The 21,832-nt window shown below is 41.1% G+C and overlaps 1 protein-coding gene across 1 annotated transcript in view; it reads right to left on the bottom strand.

Moving 5' to 3' along the window:
* Positions 1 to 3,123: 3,123 nt before the first annotated feature.
* The window catches only part of LOC149146810 (uncharacterized), a 107,775-nt gene continuing 89,066 nt past the window's right edge, over positions 3,124 to 21,832 (bottom strand). Inside the window, exon 2 of the mRNA XM_089439528.1 lies at positions 3,124 to 3,542. Within this exon, the coding sequence (XP_089295654.1) occupies positions 3,124 to 3,542 (419 nt within the window). The remainder of the gene's footprint in view (positions 3,543 to 21,832) is intronic.

Here is a 21,832-nt window from a genome sequence, read left to right as displayed (position 1 = left end):
TGCTTGAACTTGTACTCTTGTTCAGATCGAGATGGAGCGCAAGACCCTGGATTGTGTTTGTTGTAATCCAGGCGTGATTCTTGATACTTGATTCATTCACTGGATGGCTGCGACCATACCTGAGTCAATTCATTGATCCTAACCAGATGGCTGCGTCCATACTATGGATCCAGATTATTTATGTACTCTCTTATGGATGGCTGCGACCATACCACGTACATCATGTAATTGAACTATCAGTCATGTCTCTTAATACAACTCCTCGGTGACAGTAACTATATGTGCTCTTATGTGTTCTTATGTGTGTTCTTGTAAAGTAATTATTACCCCAGCCGTCCAAGTGATAAGAGTGATAGTAGTGATAATCATTGGTCATGGAGTGTTAGATGTTGAGTTCTTGAGTTCTTGGAGGAATGCTAGTGAGTGCTAGAGAGGTTATGCTGCCGGAGAGGAGATGCATTGCAAGACACATATAGTTACTCACCAAGCCAGGAGAAGGGTCAACATCAGAACAATGGTTGTAACTTTTCCTGTTTATTAATTGATGAGCGACTGCTATTATAGTTCCAATCTCATTGTCTATTATGGTGATGTGTTGATTTATTTCCTTTCTGATTGAAATATAGTTGTGCCTTGGTAGTTTTTATGTTGGTATCTGTCTCTTCCTTTGCATGTGCAGGTGTTCGTTTGTGATCTGTTGGAGCGAGGGAGCGGGGATATCAACTCTGCTTCAATCATAGCGTTGGACTCCAGGTTGGTCTTCTTGATTCACCTTTGATGCATAACTAGGAACTTGCGTAGCAGCGTTGTTTGATTGTGGCTAGTTCTGTTATAGGCTAGTGGGATTTAGCCTGATTCGGTAGTAGTCATGGGAGGTGCCTCCTTGGGGATTTAGCGGAGAAGAATTCCTAAAGGTCGAGTAGTTTCTCGATGAAAACCTATAAGGTTTCTCATCTCAGGCAGAAGCAGTGGGGAACCAAGTGCTTCCCAAGCTGTTGAAGAAAGGATACTCACAGGAGATCCCTCATCAATAATTGTACCAGCCATAACCATGCGGTAGACTTGGACTATAATTCGAAATGGTATGGAGGCTGGTAATCGAGGATTAACTAGTTGATCCCAATTGAAGGAAACAACTAGGTTGCTGGGAGGTGGGACTGGATAGACAGCCGGATATGATTCTGATGGACTTTCTTCCTGGTGCGAAGGAATAAGAGGGATGCTCACTTGATCATCTACGTTAATAAATAGAATTTGGGCAGTGGGATATTCATTCTTTGCAGTGATAACATCATCTGAGGAGGTAACTTCTGAAGGCAAAACCTGGTCACTTGTAATCTAAACCGTTTGATTGTTGTCTGGTTTGGATTCAGATGTAAGATCGTTTAAAGCTGGAATTTCTGAAAGCAAAACCGGGTCACTTGTAATCTGGACCTCTTGACTTTGGTCTGGTTTGGATTCAGGTGTAAGATCATCTAAAGATGGAACCTCTGTAGGCAAAACCAGGTCACTTGTAATCTGGACCTTTTGAAAGACCGGGCGACTGTAATCTGGAACTGTGGACTTTCGTTTGGTTTGGACTCAGATGGTTCATCTTTGATGGTAGAGTGGTACCTTGGAGGACTCATCCCAGGAGTTATAAGAAGTGACAAAGTCTAAAAACACTTGCATTATGTTCCCCTGAGTGTGTACTCCATGTTCCCTGAAGACACCTTCTGCAGATTATCCCTGAAAAGTGCTCTTTTTCCATTGGCGCAAGTCCATAGTGTCTTACCCGCTCCAATCATGGAGATCCTTAAAAGAGGGCGCGACCATTGGCGCTCTGTCTTAGAGCAACAGTCGCGCCAACCAAGTTTAGTCATGCTTTTTGCCTTAACGCACGTCCGACTGTTGTTTCCTTCATTACATGGAGCTTTTCTGAGGATAAAAAATCAGCTTTATATCGAGCTCTATCCTATCCCCATCTTTAATGGCTTTTGGGGATAATGTTAATCCACAAAAGGTGTCCCGGTTCATCGTATCCTCCTCCCTTCTTCATCTATATAAGCTTGTCATTATGCATTGAACAAGCTAGTGATAAGAGTGATAGTAGTGATAATCATTGGTCATGGAGTGTTAGATGTTGAGCTCTTGAGTTCTTGGAGGAATGCTAGTGAGTGCTAGAGAGGTTATGCTGCCGGAGAGGAGATGCAATGAAAGACACATATAGTTACTCGCCCAGCCAGGAGAAGGGTCAACGTTAGAACAATGGTTGTAACTTTTCCTGTTTATTAATTGATGAGCGACTGTATTATAGTTCCAATCTCATTGTCTATTATGGTGATGTGTTGATTTATTTCCTTTCTGACTGAAATATAGTTGTGCCTTGGTAGTTTTTATGTTGGTATTCGTCTCTTCCTTTGCATGTGCAGGTGTTCGTTTGTGATCTGTTGGAGCGAGGGAGCGGGGATATCAACTCTGCTTCAATCATAGCGTTGGACTCCAGGTTGGTCTTCTTGATTCACCTTTGATGCATAACTAGGAATTTGCGTAGCAGCGTGGTTTGATTGTGGCTAGTTCTGTTATAGGCTAGTGGGATCGCCTCTGTCCGCAACAGAGGCGATCCCACTAGCCTATAACAGAACTAGCCACAATCAAACCACGCTGCTACGCAAGTTCCTAGTTATGCATCAAAGGTGAATCAAGAAGACCAACCTGGAGTCCAACGCTATGATTGAAGCAGAGTTGATATCCCCGCTCCCTCGCTCCAACAGATCACAAACGAACACCTGCACATGCAAAGGAAGAGACAGATACCAACATAAAAACTACCAAGGCACAACTATATTTCAGTCAGAAAGGAAATAAATCAACACATCACCATAATAGACAATGAGATTGGAACTATAATAGCAGTCGCTCATCAATTAATAATAAACAGGAAAAGTTACAACCATTGTTCTGACGTTGACCCTTCTCCTAGCTGGGCGAGTAACTATATGTGTCTTGCAATGCATCTCCTCTCCGGCAGCATAACCTCTCTAGCTCTCACTAACATTCCTCCAAGAACTCAAGAACTCAACATCTAGCACTCGATGACTAACCATTATCACTACTATCACTCTTATCACTACTATCACAGCATCAACATATGATAACTGGAGGCCAATAAGGATTATGAAGAATAGGATCATTGGTTAATTTGGATACATCTGGTGGTCCTGAACCCCGATACACATCTGCTGGAGGTCCTGAACCTCGATACACATCTGCTGGAGGTCCTGAACCTCGATACACATCAGCTGGAGGTCCTGAACCTCGATATACATCAGCTGGAGGTCCTGAAGCCCTGTACACATCTGCTGGTGGTCCTGAAGCCCCAGCCATAAAGTTCTGGATCAACTGCTGTGCCGTCTGCACTTGAGAAGTAGTTCCATGAATTTCAACTGTCATTTCCCCAGGAACTCCTCTAGTTTCTTCAATGGTTATAATTGCTCCACTATTTCTTCGACAATAACTGATATTTGCACCATTTGTCCCAATCACAGCATCAGCATCAGAGACTGAAAGAGCTTTCCACACACACACAGGCAAAATTTACAGAGCTGGCGCGACTGTCAGCCTGCAACTTGCGCTACCACAGGATTGGCGCGAGTTGCCTTTGAGCAACATGCGCCAACTGGCGCGACTGTCAGGGAAATAACCGCGCCAATTAAGCTTGCCAACTAGAAAAATAAATGATACGACCTCAGGTCGGGTTGACAGTGCTCAGATGGGTCAAACAGTAAAGAATAAACTCAAAACTGACTCAGGAAGCTCATTCACTCAAGCAAGCAGAAGAAGATTAACATGCAAGACAAAAATCAAATAGCTCCTCCCCAGCGGAGTCGCCAATTTGTTGGTCAGGTAAATCCCCTCTGCGGACAGAGGCGATCCCACTAGCCTATAACAGAACTAGCCACAATCAAACCATGCTGCTACGCAAGTTCCTAGTTATGCATCAAAGGTGAATCAAGAAGACCAACCTGGAGTCCAACGCTATGATTGAAGCAGAGTTGATATCCCCGCTCCCTCGCTCCAACAGATCACAAACGAACACCTGCACATGCAAAGGAAGAGATAGATACCAACATAAAAACTACCAAGGCACAACTATATTTCAGTCAGAAAGGAAATAAATCAACACATCACCATAATAGACAATGAGATTGGAACTATAATAGCAGTCGCTCATCAATTAATAAACAGGAAAAGTTACAACCATTGTTCTGACGTTGACCCTTCTCCTGGCTGGGCAAGTAACTATATGTGTCTTGCAATGCATCTCCTCTCCGGCAGCATAACCTCTCTAGCACTCACTAGCATTCCTCCAAGAACTCAAGAACTCAACATCTAACACTCCATGACCAATGATTATCACTACTATCACTCTTATCACTACTATCACTAGCTTGTCCAATGCATAATGACAAGCTTATATAGATGAAGAAGGGAGGAGGATACGATGAACCGGGACACCTTTTGTGGATTAACATTATCCCCAAAAGCCACTAAAGATGGGGATAGGATAGAGCTCGACATAAAGCTGATTTTTTATCCTCAGAAAAGCTCCATGTAATGAAGGAAACAACAGTCGGACGTGCGTTAAGGCAAAAAGCATGACTAAACTTGGTTGGCGCGACTGTTGCTCTAAGACAGAGCACCAATGGTCGCGCCCTCTTTTAAGGATCTCCATGATTGGTGCGGGTAAGACACTGTGGACTTGCGCCAATGGAAAAAGATCACTTTTCAGGGATAATCTGCAGAAGGTGTCTTCAGGGAACATGGAGTACACACTCAGGGGAACATAATGCAAGTGTTTTTAGACTTTGTCACTTCTTATAACTCTCGAGATGAGTCCTCCAAGGTACGACAAGAGGAGTAACAGGGATGGTGACAAATTACTGTGTAACAGGGGTTGTTGATTTTCTCTTCAAAAGAGCCTATGTTGTAAATTTCAGAGTTTAATACAGGGAGCTAATGGAATTTCCAAAGTTCTGTGTTGTTTGATGCGTTGTGGTGTGTTTGCTGACTGCTACAGGATTCCTGCATATTTCGTGGCACAATAAGTTTCTTTAACCTTCTTGTTATGTATTTCATTCTTTCATAATCCGTTCGTGCTCTATGTTTCACAATTTAATAGCACAGAAAAAGAATATTTTCAGGATTTATTCACTGAGTACCCTAAACTCAATCTATGCTGTTATGAATGTTTTTCTCCAGTTATAGTTATGAAAGTGTAATTCTTAATTGCTGCACCTTCAGGCTAAAACTTTTCACAGAGACTATTATTCAGGAATTCAAATCTGCTCCTGGGTGATATGTCTCTTTCTCACGTCATCAACTTAGTGAAAAACTCTTAATTGCCTTTCACTGGCTAATCATATTTCATCACCACAACCTTAAGTTTGTTTCATGACATATATAAAGGCCCTGCAGTTCCAAGCAATCTTACTCAACACCTCAAGCAACCCATAATCACAGACTCCATTGCCCAATGGACTGAAACTGTCTGAAAATCTCATCTTAGCCACTGAAAGACATCATTCAACCAAAATTTAAATCAAAACCCATACCTCATAACTAGCCTAAGATCCTCAAGAAGTAAAAACTAAAAGAGAGAGCCCTCTCTGATTACAGGTTGGCTAGAACCTATAATCCAAAGCTTGGTTAGTGGTTACCCCGGCCGTATTCCCTCAGGAGTCAAAGGGAACAACCTGGGTGTTAACACTTGATAAAATCATTTTCCCATCTAGCTCTAAGTGAGTCTCTAGGCATGCTTCCCTCTTACTTTTCCTTCTCCATCATCTCGCCATGACTTGAGAGTGTACTTGTTCCTTCAATTCACTCATGATGGGATGACATCAATATGAAAACTCCATACTCTAATATGGTGCATTATCATTCATGGACTAAGCTTGGGACAAATCACAAGATGGGAGACAAGGGCTTAGTGACTGCGCATTGTGCATTTCCAGCTGGTAGGGAGAGAGCTTGCTTACTGAGATTGTGCAGAGCGCAACTCATGCTTCCCTAATGAAATTTTGAGCATAGTCCTCATTTAGGAGAAAAATTGTGCAGTGGCCACTAGGAGACAAGATTACATAGTTCAAGTTAGTAGTGGTTGGTGCAAGGTAAGGCCAAAGGAGGTTAGTTCTGTGCAGTTTTCGAAGGGAAGGAGGACTGGGCAGCAGAGAGGTCTGGAAGGAAAAACTACACAGTTCTGGGGGAGAGTAAGCTTCAGCTAAGGGAGGACACTCGGGGAACCTCTGCATAGTTCTAGAGGCTAAGGGAGGCTGGGCTCTCTATGCACTGTGGGATTCCAACAGGCAAGGGAAAAGCTTAAGGAGTGAAAGTATGAAATGCACAGTTCAAGCCGGACTGGAAGGAACTGCTGCGCAATTCTGGGAGTCAAGAAAGGTTGCTGAAATCTGGAATTGCGTAGTGAAACTGCCCTAGAGGACAGTGACTGTGCATTGTGCAGTTCTAGTTAGCAAGTTCACATCATTGAGGGCTGAGATTGCATAGTGCACAACTCAGTCGAGGCCCAGTAAAGCTGAATTGCCCGGTAGGGAATATTTCCAAAAATGATTAAGTGTGAGGAAGAAGATGGACTTGTGCTGAACTAAAACTATGGTCACACACTTAGCATACTTCAAATACATGACAACTACATACCATTGGAACAAGAAGCAAAGAATTACCCTTTGAGTGACTATATCACAATAAGAAATGACAAGTGCGACACTTGAGATAGACCTTAGGACGACCACGACGACACTTGTGCGACAATGCTCAAGACTTTGTGTATGAGTGGGACATGTGTTTACATGGATAGGAAAACTCGTATACATAAATATTAGCCTTTGAAACCACCAGGAAATGTTTGCAAACATGACATAATAACCAAACATGCCAAAATATGACAATTGATCCAATAACCAAAAGGGAGCAAGACACTTAGAGGAAACACATGGAATAACTTGCAGTGCTTGAAACCAATTCATGTCATTGAAGACATAATGATATGACAATGATAAGCTATCTTTCATGCTACACTAAGAGGTGTATTTTAAAATATGTGTTTTGTTTTCCATACTTACTCTCCAATGGGTTATGCATCAGATGGAGTCTTCATGTGGTCCCAATCTTCTATCATACCTCAAGTTCCTTGGTCTTCTTATATGATAACTATATTTTCTACTCAGCTCCTTGAGTGTCACCTATCATGTCATCATTCTTCATCACCTTCTTCATCATCTTGTCATATCCTGTTAAAAATATTGTATCTGTGATCCACTCATGACAAGACGACATCAGCCTGATAAACACCTAGTCTAACATGCTGCACTAGGTTTCATAAATTGGGTCGGGACTGAGTGGAAGGCCAACGGAGAAGGCCCAGTGACTGTGCAATTGTGCAGTTCAAGTAGCCAAGGGTCAAGCTTGATCATTGAGACTGTGCAGTGCGCATCTCAGGCCAAACTGAGGGAAATTTGTACACAGTCCTCACTGAGGGAAATAATTGCGTAGTCTAAGAAGGGAGTGGCTATTGTGAGGTAAGGCCATGGGAGGAAACATCTGTGCAGTTTCAGGATGCAAGGTGGAATGGGCAGTGTTAGTGTCAGTCTTTATATCCTTCCTCCAATGATCAAACATGCTCTTACAAAGTGATTTTAATGTGTCAAGGTCAAATTTTGTCATTTCAGTGAGTCTTCAAGCAAAATTTGGTCACTAGGCATTGGGTCTAGGGTTTGATTTTACCCTTGTCAAAGTTGTCCAAATGTATGTCATAGTTCAGCTGAGTGTACCATCATTCAGAGAGTTTTCATTATCATGTCAAGTCCCACTGGGTCATTTTACACCTTGTTCATGCTTCAGTTGTGCCTAGGTAAGGTCATTTCCCTCTCCTAGGGTTTTGAAGGCAATTCCTCTTGGATGGCCAAATCATCGGGAAAACTTGTATCCAAATGTTCATACACCTTCCCCTATCCTTAAAGTACCTTATCAAACACTTCCCATCACTGAGATCCCCCAAATTCCCTATTTTCGCACAAACCCTAGTTTCTTGCTACAACTTGGCAATTTTCTAGGTTGGACCTGTGTTTTTCCTTTTTGGACCCCTTCCCCTCATTCAACCTCTGAGATTAAACTTTCCCCTACTTCCTAACATCCCTCCCTACTTCCCAAAATTCCCTGAAGAATTTAGAAGCTCCCTATCCCCTTCATTTCGCTTCATTTCGACAAATCCCTTGTTCCACACATCGGGGTAGGTTTAACTAAAATGATGTTTCTGAGAAATCAAAGATGAATTTATGAAAACTGAGAGAGGTGTTTTTCCACAACAGGCCAAGTAAGAAAAAATCCTTCACTTTTTACACAGGTGTCATGGTTTTAGAGAAATTTCAAAAATACAATTGCCTCAGGAGAATTGATGCACCTCTGAAGTGACCTTGGGAAAATCAGGTTTTCTCCTAGCTAAGTTGGCCAAATGACTTATTTGATGAGTCGAATGCTAACGAGACAAAAATATCTTTCCAATGAGCTATCATGAGCTCAATTTGGAGTTGAGGAAGGCATTCAAAAGTTGACTGTAACAACACTCTGCCTTGAGGCAGCCTCACTGGGCACATTTTGACCAGTCTTGGGAGATTTGATTTTTGACAGGGCAAATGAACTCCAAATTGAAAAATTCTGGTTGGGTTGGCAAGTAGACTCAAAGGAATTTCCAACGAGCTATCTTGTACCCAATTTGGACACCTGGAAGGCCTCCAAAAGACACCTGTAAAAGAGTGCAATGCACAGAGGGAGCACGGCGCACTGGGAGAGATTTTCCAGTGTAAAATTTACACTGGCGTGACGCACACAGAGAGTGCGGCACACAGGGAAAAAAGGGCCTTAAATTGTGCCAAATTGCCTAAAATTTCTTGTGAATCCCATGAAGTTACAAGGTAGGCTCCATAAACTCACTTGCGCATCAAATTTGATAGAGATATGATGGTTTATTGCCTGTGATTGAATGCAAAAAGTTTCATAAAGCAAACACAAGAAGACATCAAAGAAAGACTGTTCTGCTAGGGATTTTGCTACAGTGTTGTTGCTGCCAAGGTTATTCTTCCTACCCTACCCCTGCTCCTTATTCCCCTATTCCATTGTCCCCATAATCATTACCCTAACATTACCAAGATCATACTCCCTTTCCCCTCCTCCTATTGCTCAATAAACACAAACCCTACCTTACAAACCCTAAAACCCTACCTTGCTAAAAACCCAAACCCTACCCTATCAAAATACCCCAAAAACCCCTGTATATCCCTAAACAAAATTCTCCTATAAACCCCTATTCCCATTATATTATCCCCATCCTAATGCTCCCTATTAAATTGTCCCCTTGGTGGCAGATTGTCAAAGCAACTTCTAGCTTCATTTAAATGAAAGGGCAACCCAAATTCAACTTTTAAAACAACATTCATGGCATCCGAGGTTTCATCAGAATATGAGGAGGAGACCCACAGTGACACAGCTTCAGGAGAATAGGCCCACAGGAGAAATCAATGAAAATAGGGAGTTTTGGCTTGACAAAGTAAATTTCCATTTAAACAATCTTCTTAAGAAGGCCAAAAGAGATAACAAATTTCAAAGACGCATGGCTACTCATTGCTACACAAGGAATCAGGTGTCCAAATACAAAATCAAGCAGTTGAAGAAAATACTTCAGGAAACCCTAATCAGGAAAAAAGAGAAGGTTAAATTGGATTTGCTTGCTGATGCTCCCTTCAGAGCAATACAGGACAAGGACAAGAAACCTATGCATGATGAGGGGCCATCAGGTGAATAGGAGGCCATTTTCATCCTCATTCAGGATGATGATGCAGATGTGGAGAGGGCCAAATGGATCATCAAGTATTTGGAGCAGAGAAACAAGCAGCCTGAGGACTAGCATGAGATCATGGAGCTGCAAAACATCCGTGAAGACCAGCAGGCTGCCCAAAGAAGCTTAAATGAGAAGACACCTATTCAGCAGGAGATATAGGATGATTGAGAGATTTGGCTCGAGAGGATCCACATCCACTTAGAGAAGCTATCGACAAAAGCACACAAGGATAGGGACATGCTCAGGAACATGAAAAACCACTATTGGGCACGGAACAAGGTTTGCAAGGCACAAATAAGGAATTTGAAGGCAAACCTAAGGAAGGCACCAAAAAGGGAAAAATGGGCAAAGGAGCAAGATCGAATTAGAATCTTGGCTAAGGCTTCCTTGGTTCAGCATGGCACCCCATAAGGAACCTCTAGCCCAAATTTCAGCAAATTTGGGGAAGTTTTGGTCAAATTTTGATTTTTTGGACAAAAAACAGGAAATTTTTCCCTAGCGCGACGCTAAAATTCTAGGGCTCCAATGGAGAAACCGCTTACATATTTGGATTCCGAATTAAAAAATTCTACTACTGGTATCCTGGCTAGAAATTTTGACAAGTTTTGGGTCTCCTAAAGGTCAAAAAACACCCAAAAATGGCCTCTCTGCCACTTTTTTGACACATAGAAAGCAGTCTTGGGAGAATGAAGTTTTGGAGGGGCAAATGAGCTTCAAATTCAGAAATTCTAGTTGGGTTGGAAAGTAGACAGGACAGGCTTTCCAACAAGCCCACTTGGGTACATTTTGGACACCTTAAAGTGCCCCCCAAAATGGAGCGACACACAGAGAATTTGGCGTGGCGCACAGGGGAAAAAATGGCCAATTTACTCCCGTTTCGCGAAATTTCGGGTCGCGACATCTCCAAGTGGGTCCGGTCATCTACACTTCGGTTTTTTGGCACCAAAAGCAGCATTTAAAGATTTTTCTCTCCAGATGGGCATCTATCCAAGTGGCAAAAGAATGTAAAGGGTCACCCCAGCCAAATGTCATGCTTGAGAGCGCTGCACCTGTAGCTGATGGTTGGCTCTCCATCTCCTTTTCGAAATGATTTGAGTAACTTCCCAACCCTTGGGCGTTCCATCTCTTCTCTACACTTTCTATATATTGTATGCAATTTATTTGCAAAGGGTTGGCTGGCTTGTAACTTCTGGGAGACTGTGGGAAAGCAACTCTGTTTCTGCACTGTGTATTTTTTATAGAGGATTAATGAAAGGCAGCGGCTCTGTTTCATGAGATTGTTGTGGTCGTGAGTGTAGAAAATGTGTTCTTATCTTCCATATGTATCTTGTTATGCTTCATATTTCATTTCATGCTTCATTTTAGTGAAATTTTCTAAGTGAGATTAGGTAGAATTCAATTTATATTGCTCTGCCTGTGGGAAAATTTCATGTGCAGTGTTATTCTTCTATTGAAAAGGATTCATGCGACCATTCCCTTTTCACCCTCTTCAGAAATATTTCCATTCCACGTTACCTTAAGCCGAAATTGCTGCGCTTGCTGCCTACCTTGCCTCACGGAATAATCTGTGCCTTCATTTTCAATTCTCTGTTCTTTGCTGAGCGCCAGTCCCATATACATCCCAGAAGCTTGGTCACTTCATAAAACCTTTTCCAAAATTCCTTTTCACTTACTATCCTAAGGTAAATATTTCATTGTAAGTCATCTTAGACCGTTTTCGATTATCTATCCACTGAGCGTGACTCAGAGAGAGCCCTCTCCTGCTCTGGTAGGGCTAGCTACCAGACTGAGCGTGGTTACCCTAATTTTTGCCTTCCTTCAGCCTAAGGCAGATTTAGGTGCTAACATAGTGGCAACTCCACTGGGAAGCAAAATGGTTTACTTGTAGATTGTTTTGCCCCAGCACATATCTAAAGTTCAAAGCTGATTGTTGATGGTGAACAATGATCAGACATAAGAAGACGGCTGAAATCATTCACCTGATGACTCCATTCACTGAAGAATCCATGCAATCAATCCTTCATGGTGACTCCACTGCAGAGGGATCAGTAGCTTTGAGATTTCTTAAGATGGATCGGATTGCAAGAATATATGCTCCCATGAGCCGAGATCACATCCCAGGTTTTCCAAATAAAATGCCCAAGGTAGATTGGTCAAAGAATTTGCCTGTGTTCAGAAATGTGGAAGGTAATGACGCTGCTCTTCATCTGGTGAAATTTCACATTCACGTGCATAAATTAAAGATCGATTTTCCTGAAGACTGTTTGATGAAAATTTTTATGGCTACTCTGGAAGATGAAGCCCGATCTTGGTATGAAAGTTTGCCACCTGCTTCCATTTATTGTCTAAAGGATTTTCATTCAATATTCTTTGAGAAGTATAAAGAATCTTATCCATCATTAAATCTAGTTCATGACTATTGCAAACATGCTTCTACTTTTATTGAAAGCCTTGAAAAATATTATGAAGATGATAATTTCATGGATGATGAGATCATGGAAGCCCTGTATGAAAATCCCTTTCAGCAGCGTAAAGACGATCATGAAAATTTGCAGCATGATCAAGATTGTAGTACGGTGGAAGATGAAAGAATTCTGCATCTTGACAGTCAACATGAATTATATGAAATAGATCAGCAGGTTGAAGAGTTCCATATGGCTGAAGTTGATGAAAGAAAAAGTGTCGGTTCAGATCTGTCAATAGAAGAAGACGGCATGCAAGTAAGTTCAGTTCTAATTTCAGAATGTGATAATGTCAGGACAGCTATTTCAGTTCCAGATTCAGACTGTGATGACCAAGAATGCCTAGTACGGAATCCTATGAAAGAGAACTCTGCTGTTGAAATCATCTGGGATGAAGAAGACAAAGTTTTGGATCCAAATGTTCTCAGTTCATTAGAATACAACCTTCATGAGGAGGTAATCCAGTCAGTGTATGAAAAACAAGATCAGACCTTCATTCAATACATTCACACCACAGAAGATCAAAACATTCAGGATTTCCATTCAGATTCCTCTTCATATGTTTCATGTGTTGAAATGTTTTTCCAAGAAGATATCTGCTCATCTACCTATTCAGAGTTTTTTGAAGCTCAGGAGCATATTTTTACTGAAGCACATGATGAAGGAAGATCAGAATTTGAAGCAAAGGACACCTTGTTTCTTCAGCAGGAAGAAAATCTTCATGTTCTTCAGGATCCAATGGAAGATTTACTGCAGTCAGCCGTGAAGGTGATTATTGCAGTATTTGGTGATGAAGGAGATCAGGGTCAATTAGTTTTTTGGATGCCCAGTTACAAGTATCTATCGTTGACCAAAAGATTTGATCAGGAGAATCAATCAAGGAGGCATCTACTTTATTGGTTACATTGGAAGACACATTACACATGATTGTACATATTGAATTAGTACGCAGGTGGCTGTCATCTTGATTTGAAACCCTCGAATCTTGATGGGTTGCTGCCAATGAACAAGCTTTGTAAATACTTGTTTTAGTTGAGTCAGTCATGAGTCATTTCCTTCTGCATAGAGTCAAGTTTTTCAGTCATTTCAGTTCGCATTGAGTCAGTTTGAGTCAAGTTTCAGTCAATAAATTGAGTCATGTTGGTTTGTCGGAATAATGGACTCCATAGCCCAATGGACGAAGGCACTGTTTTCTCACCCAAAGATTTGTAGTTCTTGGCACCTCCAAGGAGCTGCCATCCCTATTGGAGCCAATGTTAGTGTCAGTATTTATAGCCTTCCTCCAGTGATCAAACATGCTCTTACAAAGTGATTTTAATGTGTCAAGGTCAAATTTTGTCATTTTAGTGAGTCTTCAAGCAAAATTTGGTCATTAGGCATTGGGTCTAGGGTTTGATTTTACCCTTGTCAAAGTTGTCCAAATGTCGGTCCATGTCACAGTTCAGCTGAGTGTACCATCATTCAGAGAGTTTTCATTATCATGTCAATTCCCACTGGGTCATTTTACACCTTGTTCATGCTTCAGTTGCGCCTAGGTAAGGTCATTTCCCTCTCCTAGGGTTTTGAAGGCAATTTCTCTTGGACGGCCAAATCATTGGGAAAACTTGTATCCGGATGTTCATACACCTTCCCCTATCCTTAAAGTACCTTATCAAACACTTCCCATCACTGAGATCCCCCAAATTCCTCATTTTCGGACAAACCCTAGTTTCTTGCTACAACCTGGCAATTTTCTAGGTTGGACCTGTGTTTTGCCTTTTTGGACCCCTTCCCCTCACTAATCTCTGAGATTACACTTTCCCCTACTTCCTAAAATCCCTCTCTACTTCCCAAAATTCCCTGAAGAATTTATAAGCTCCCTATCCCCTTCCTTTCGCTTCATTTCGACAAATCCCTTGTTCCACACATCGGGGTAGGTTTCACTCAAATGATGTTTCTGAGCAATAAAAGATGAATTTATGAAACCTGAGAGAGGTTTTTGTCCACAACAGGCCAAGGAATAAACACCTCCTTCACTTTTTACATAGGTGTCATGGTTTTAGAGAAATTTCAAAAATACAATTGCCTCAGGAGAATTTATGCACCTCTGAAGTGACCTTGGGGAAATCAATTTTTCTCCTAGCTAAGTTGGCCAAATTACTTTCTTGATGAGTCAAATGATACCTAGACACAAAGATATTTCTAATGAGCTATCATGAGCTCAATTTGGAGTTGAGGAAGGCATTCAAAAGTTGACTGTAACAACACTCTGCCTTGAGGCAGCCTCACTGGGCACATTTTGACCAGTCTTTGGAGATTTGATTTTTGATAGGGAAAATGAACTCCAAATTGAAAAATTATGATTGGGTTGGAAAGTAGACTCAAAGACCTTTCCAAAGAGCTATCTTGCGCCCAATGTGGACCCCAGGAATGCCTCCAAAAGTCACTTGGAAAAGAGCGCGACGCACAGAGGGAGCGCGGCGCACTGGGAGATATTTTCCAGTGTAAAATTTACACTAGCGCGACGCACACAGAGAGCACAGCGCACAGGGAAAAAAGGGCCTGAAATTGTGCCAAATTGCCTAAAATTTATTGTGAATCCCATAAAATTGTAAGGTAGGCTCCATAAACTCACTTGTGCATCAAATTTGATAGAGATATGATGGTTTATTGCCTGTGATTGAATGCAAAAAGTTTCATAAAGCAAACACAAGAAGACATCAAAGAAAGGTTGTTCTGCTAGGGTTTTTGCTACAGTGTTGTTGATGCCAAGGTTATTCTTCCTACCCTACCCCTGCTCCTTATTCCCCTATGCCATTGTCCCCATAAGCATTACCCTAACATTACCAAGATCATACTCCCTTCCCCTCCTCCTATTGCTCAATAAACACAAACCCTACCTTACAAACCCTAAAACCCTACGTTGCTAAAAACCCAAACCCTACCCTATCAATATACCCCAAAAACCCCTGTATATCCCTAAACAAAATTCTCCTATAAACCACTATTCCCATTATATTATCCCCATCCTAATGCTCCCTATTAAATTGTCCCCTTGGTGGTAGATGGTCAAAACAACTTCTAGCTTCATTTAAATCAAAGGGCAGCCCAAATTCAACTTTTAAAGCAACAATCATGGCATCCAAGATTTCATCAGAATATGAGGAGGAGACCCACAGTGACATAGCTTTAGGAGAACAGGCCCATAGGAGAAATCAATGAAAATAGGGAGTTTTGGCTTGACAAAGTAAATTTCCATTTAAACAATCTTCTTAAGAAGGCCAAAAGAGATAACAAATTTCAAAGACGCATGGCTACTCATTGCTACACAAGAAATCAGGTGTCCAAAGTCAAAATCAAGCAGTTGAAGAAAATACTCCAGGAAACCCTAATCAGGAAAAAAGAGAAGGTTAAATTGGATTTTCTTGCTGATGCTCCCCTCAGAGCAATATAGGACAAGGACAAGAAACCTATGCATGATGAGGGGCCATCAGGTGAACAGGAGGCCAATTTCATCCTCATTCAGGATGATGATGCAGATGTGGAGAGGGCCAAATGGATCATCAAGTATTTGGAGCAGAGAAACAAGCAGCCTGAGGACTAGCTTGAGATCATGGAGCTGCAAAACATCCGTGAAGACCAGCAGGCCGCCCAAAGAAGCCTAAATGAGAAGACACCTATTCAGCAGGAGATAGAGGCTGATTGAGGGATTTGGATCGAGAGTATCCACATCCACTTAGAGAAGCTGTCGACAAAAGCACACAAGGACAGGGACATGCTCAGGAACATGAAAAACCACTATTGGGCACGGAACAAGGTTTGCAAGGCACGAATAAGGAATTTGAAGGCAAACCTAAGGAAGGCATCGAAAAGGGAAAAACGGGCAAAGGAGAAAGATAGACTTAGAATCTTGGCTGATGCTTCCTTGGCTCAGCATGGCATCCCATAAGGAACCTCTAGCCCAAATTTCAGCAAATTTGGGGAAGTTTTGGTCAAATTTTGATTTTTTGGACAAAAAACAGGGAATTTCTCCCTATGCGCCGTGCCACTGGTGCGATGCTAAGATTCTAGGGCTCCAATGGAGAAACCGCTTACATATTTGGATTTAGAATTGAAAAATACTACTACTGGTGTCCGGGCTAGAAATTTTGACAAGTTTTGGGTCTCCTAAACGTCAAAAAACACCCAAAAATGGCCTCTCTGCCACTTTTTTGACACACAGAAAGCAGTCTTGGGAGAATGAAGTTTTGGAGGGATAAATGAGCTTCAAATTCAGAAATTCTAGTTGGGTTGGAAAGTAGACAGGACATGCTTTCCAACAAGCCCACTTGGGTACATTTTGGACACCTGAAAGTGCCCCAAAACAGGCTCCAAAATGGCATGACGCACAGAGAATTTGGCGCAGTGCACAGGGGAAAAAACGGCCAATTTACTCCCGTTTCGCGAAATTTCGGGTCGCGACTTCTCCAAGTGGGCCCGATCATCTACACTTTGGTTTTTTGGCACCAAAGGCAGCATTTAAAGAGTTTTCTTTCCAGATGGGCATCTATCCAAGTGGAAAAAGAATGCAAAGGGTCACCCCAGCCAAATGTCATGCTTGAGAGCGCTGCACCTGTAGCTGATGGTTGGCTCTCCATCTCCTTTTCGAAATGATTTGAGTAACTTCCCAACCCCTGGGCATTCCATCTCTTCTCTACACTTTCTATATATCTTATGCAGGTTATTTGCAAAGGGTTGGCTGGCTTGTAACTTCTGGGAGACTGTGGGAAAGAAACTCTGTTTCTGCACTGTGTATTTTTGACAGAGGATTAATGAAAGGCAGTGGCTTTGTTTCATGAGATTGTTGTGGTCGTGAGTGTAGAAAATGTGTTCTTATGTTCCATATGTATCTTGTTATGTTTCATATTTCATTTCATGCTTCATTTCAGTGAAATTTTCTAAGTGAGATTAGGTAGAATTCAATTTATATTGCTCTGCCTGTGGGAAAATCTCATGTGCAGTGTTATTCTTCTGTTGAAAAGGATTCATGCGACCATGCCCTTTTCACCCTCTTCAGCAATCTTTCCATTCCGCGTTACCTTAAGCCGAAATTGATGTGCTTGCCACCTACCTTTCCTCACGGAATAATTTGTGCCTTCATTTTCAATTCTCTGTTCTTTGCTGAGCACCGGTCCCATATACATCATAGAAGCTCGGTCACTTCATAAAACCTTTTCCAAAATCCCTTTTCACTTACTAGCCTAAGGTAAATATTTTATTGTAAGTCATCTTAGACCGTTTTCGATTATCTATCTACTGAGCGTGACTCGGAGAGAGCCCTCTCCTGCTCTGGTAGGACTAGCTACCAGACTGAGCGTGGTTTGTGGTTACCCTAATTTTTGCCTTCCTTCAGCCTAAGGCAGATTTAGGTGCTAACAGGTAGCTTAGATGCTTGAGGGACAAAACTACGCAGTTTACGAAGACAGTGGGTTCTGGCTGAGATAAGGACACTGGGGGAAGCATCTGCATAGTTTTGGATGCCAAGGGAGGCTAGGATCTATGATCATTTTGCAGTTCTAGCAGGAAGGGAAAAGGCTCGAGGGTTGCAGATGTGAAGTGCGTAGTTCAAGAAAGCTGGATGAGGCTAGGTTGCTAGGAATACTCCAGAATTTGGCTAAGTGTGGGATAAGTGGAACTGATGTGAACATTGATAGATCTTGACTACAATCACACACTTGAACACTTAGTGATACAACATAGACCATCCAAAACATATGAAAACATACTTGACTTAATGCAAAAACCTTTGTGACAGCTTACGACAAGTGCAGCTTCGATGATAGACTTTGTGAGGATAAAGGTGACACTTGTGCAATAGTGCATGAAACTTTGGAAATGAGTGCGAAACATGTCTATATGATGAGAAAAACTCATTCTCACAAAGGTTTTCCCTTGAAGCAAAACAAACTTCCATTTTCATGACAAGTGATAATCCGCATGCCTTAAGATGGCACATGTTATATAAAGATGAAAGTGTAAATGAATCTTAAGATTTAGGAAGGGAGCTTGAAATCATGAGCTTACCAATAAGTGACTAAGGAATGACCGATCATAGGATCCATAGTAGGCTCCAAAATTCAAGCGTAAGCCAAAATTTTGGAGGGTGTTGTAGCCATTACAATACTTGGTGACACATTGGGTTTAATCCATCTTCTAAAGTCTTGCTTTGTTTTTAGTGCAGGGCCTTGGTCCTTTAGGGAGTATTGATTCATCGTGCAGATTAATTTGGCTTCTCCACTTACCCTGTGGGAAGACATGGTCCCCTTTGTACCTTCTTAGTTGAATACAACATAATATTCAACTAGATCATAGTGTTTCGAATTGAGAAGGGTAGTTTAGCTCGTGAGCTTAAGATTTTCAGAGTATAGTTTTTCATTGCTAGTGTTGCTTTGCTGCCAGTAGGCCTAGACAATACCCCAAGAAAACCATGCAGGAACACAAGAATTGCTCCACTACCAGTGAGCCTGGAAAGTACCCCGTTGGAGTTGCCTTATTCACCTCTCTAGGCAGGAAGCCTTTCTCTTCTTTCACCTTTATTTATTTGTTCAAAGAGAGTTGTACATCGACACTTATTTATTTTGGGGCAGAAGAAGGATCTCGACTAATTGAGGGCAAGAGAGGTTCTTCCTTTAGAGAAGCATATAAAGACCTTTGATTTATGTTTTATCGTTTAGATTTCCCCTTCTCCATTTCTTCTAGTTGGTTAAGCTTGAAAACAACAAAGCAAAAAACTAAGGATAGGTATGAGGTTTCCATACTGGACATAGTTTCATGGTTGGACCAAATCTCTCCTTATGGATGAATCATATTTTCCATTAGAATTTCATCAACCAAAAGATCTAACCAACAAAAGGAAGATGGAAAAAAGGCTAGCCAAGTGCTGCAATGTCACAAGACTCTTTGAGCTTCAGCCACACACACACTCAGAAGGCACAACGCAGCAAGGCGCAACACTTCTTTGCATAACGAAAACCAAAAGAAAAACTCAACAAGGAAGAAAACAAAGCAAAATGAAAGAAAAGAGAAAACAAAATAAAAAATGACTAAAGCAAACATGATGTAGAATGAGAATAAGAAAAAAAGCGCAAACTACAGGGAACGAGTGCAAGGAAGGGAAAACTAAGATGCAACTTAATCCTACTCCTATCCTAACGGCTAGAAGGTTGGGATTACGTGCAATGAAATTTCCAATGAAGCCACCATAGTCGTTCCTGACCTGAATCAACAAAGATATGAATCATTAAAACAGATATAAAGTATGTGCAACAGAAGATACAAAAAATTGAAAAACATTCACAAGAAAAGGAAGGTCTTGCATGTTGGTAGAAAGGTGTGTCACACCCACTGCTCTTATCCAATTCACATGCTTACCTTTTCGATGAATATCATTTTCCAACAAACCTCGGAAGCTTCTTACGGATATGTCTTCATCTACATCGAGCTCCTTAGCATGTGCACGAAAATATTGAAACTTGCAGTTTACACTCAAAAGGTTCCATTGATATCGGCGTTTGGAGAGGCATTTCATCTGCCTGAACTAACCTCCCCATTCTTTGACAGGCATCATAACTTGAAACAAACTTTTTGGCATCTTTGAAAAGTGTGGGCCAATAATGGCTCGCATGTAGGACCTTATAGGTGATCCTTTTATCTGCAAAGTTCCCAACACATGGCTAACTGTGGCAAGCCTTCAGAACATCAAACATCTCATCTTCCTGCACACATCTTCACATAATCAAATTGGATCTTGTGCGGAGAAAGTCCCCGTCTATCCAAGAATAATGGGCACTCTGCCGCACAATGTTGTGTTTTTCCCTGTTGGAAAGATTATGGGGAAACCTCCCTGTCACCAAGTAGTTAGCCATGCCATCAAACCAAGGAGTCAATTTTGAAACAAAAAACAAATATTCATCTAGAAAGTCATCCAGAACTAGTACTGAACCTCTATCTTGGGCAATGTTCATTTGGGATAAGAAATCTGCAACCAAATTGTCTCATCTAGGCTTGTCAATCATAGTAATGTTAAATTCCCATAGCAAAAGTAACCATATTATAATTCTTCCATTAGTAATAGGCTTATTCATAAGAAATCTAATGACAAAATGATTAGTATGGACGAAAGTCTCATAACCGGTAATATAATGCCTAAATTTTTTTATGGTGTGAACGACTGCTAATAATTCCTTTTCAGTAACTGTATAATTTAATTCTACAGGTGAGAGGTTATTGCTAACAAAGTAAATAATGTAAGGAAAGTGATCCTCCCTTTGACCCAACATAGCTCCAAGAGCAATGTCTAATGTGTTCATTTAGATGTGGAATGGGAGAGACTAGTTACTCCCTCTCAATACCAGAGTAGTGGTTAATTTGTCTTTCAGTTCTTGAAAAAAATCATTCTCACAATTAGTGTCCCATAAAAAATCGACATCTTTAGAAAGCAATTTAAACATCGGTACTGCAATTTTAGTAAAATTTTCAATAAATCTCCTATAGTACCCTGCATGTCCCAAGAAAATTCTTACCTCTTTCTACAACATGGGAATTGGAATATTTGATATTACCTCTATTTTCGCAGGGTCGACTTTTATCCCTTCATGTGATACGTGATGTCCCAAGACAATCCCCTTAGTTTGCATCATTTTACATTTAATACTACTAAGGGCCAACTGAGCTTCTTGACAACGGATCAATACCTTTTCCAAGTTCTCCAAGGCTTGGTGAAAATCATCCCCATATACCGTGAAGTTGTCCATATGTACTTCTACACAGTCATGTATCAAATCAGAAAATATAGCCAAAACAACTTGTTGAAAAGTAGCTAGAGCGTTACATAAGACAAAAGGAAGAAATTGGTAGGCATATGTTCCCCATGGGTAGGTGAAAGTGGTATTTTCTTGATTTTTCAGGGCTATTTGAATCTAATTGTAAGCGCTATATCCATCACTAAAAGAAAAATACTTTTTCCCTAACAATGTATCAAGTACTTGATCAATAAAAGGTAAAGGAAAATAGTTCCACAAAGTAGTCTTATTAAGCTCTCGATAGTCCACACTATTATGTGGAATTTTGCATCTACGGATAAACACGACTTCCCTAAGTGGATAGCTACACTTAGAACAATAGAATTAAAGAGTTTAACCTTTTCCTATAGAAGATAAATAAGACAAGGGACCTACTTGTTATCTTTCGCTTCCCTTTGTCTCCTTTGAATAGCTCCCATCGCTCATTCTCGAACTAAATCTGCTCGATCAATACCTGCAATCATAAATAGAGGAAAAAAAACCAATCAAAGCAAGAGATCTATCTACTATAAGCAAATGGAATTGAAAACATTTACACATATAATCATCATACATAAAGACAAGAATATGGGAAAAGGTGTAAACAAATTTATTAAGTAGAAGGAAGAGTTACAACCAAAGAAGTCCAATCCCATGTCACTCATCCAGCTTGAGTTCCA

Source organism: Pinus tabuliformis, chromosome 9 (assembly GCF_031772625.1).
Source record: "Pinus tabuliformis cultivar Carrire ecotype Pingquan chromosome 9, CPIR1, whole genome shotgun sequence".
In the NCBI taxonomy this organism is placed as follows: Eukaryota; Viridiplantae; Streptophyta; class Pinopsida; order Pinales; family Pinaceae; genus Pinus; species Pinus tabuliformis.
The sequence above is the reverse complement of the archived record's forward strand: the minus strand, read 5'-3'. Positions and strand labels throughout refer to the sequence as shown.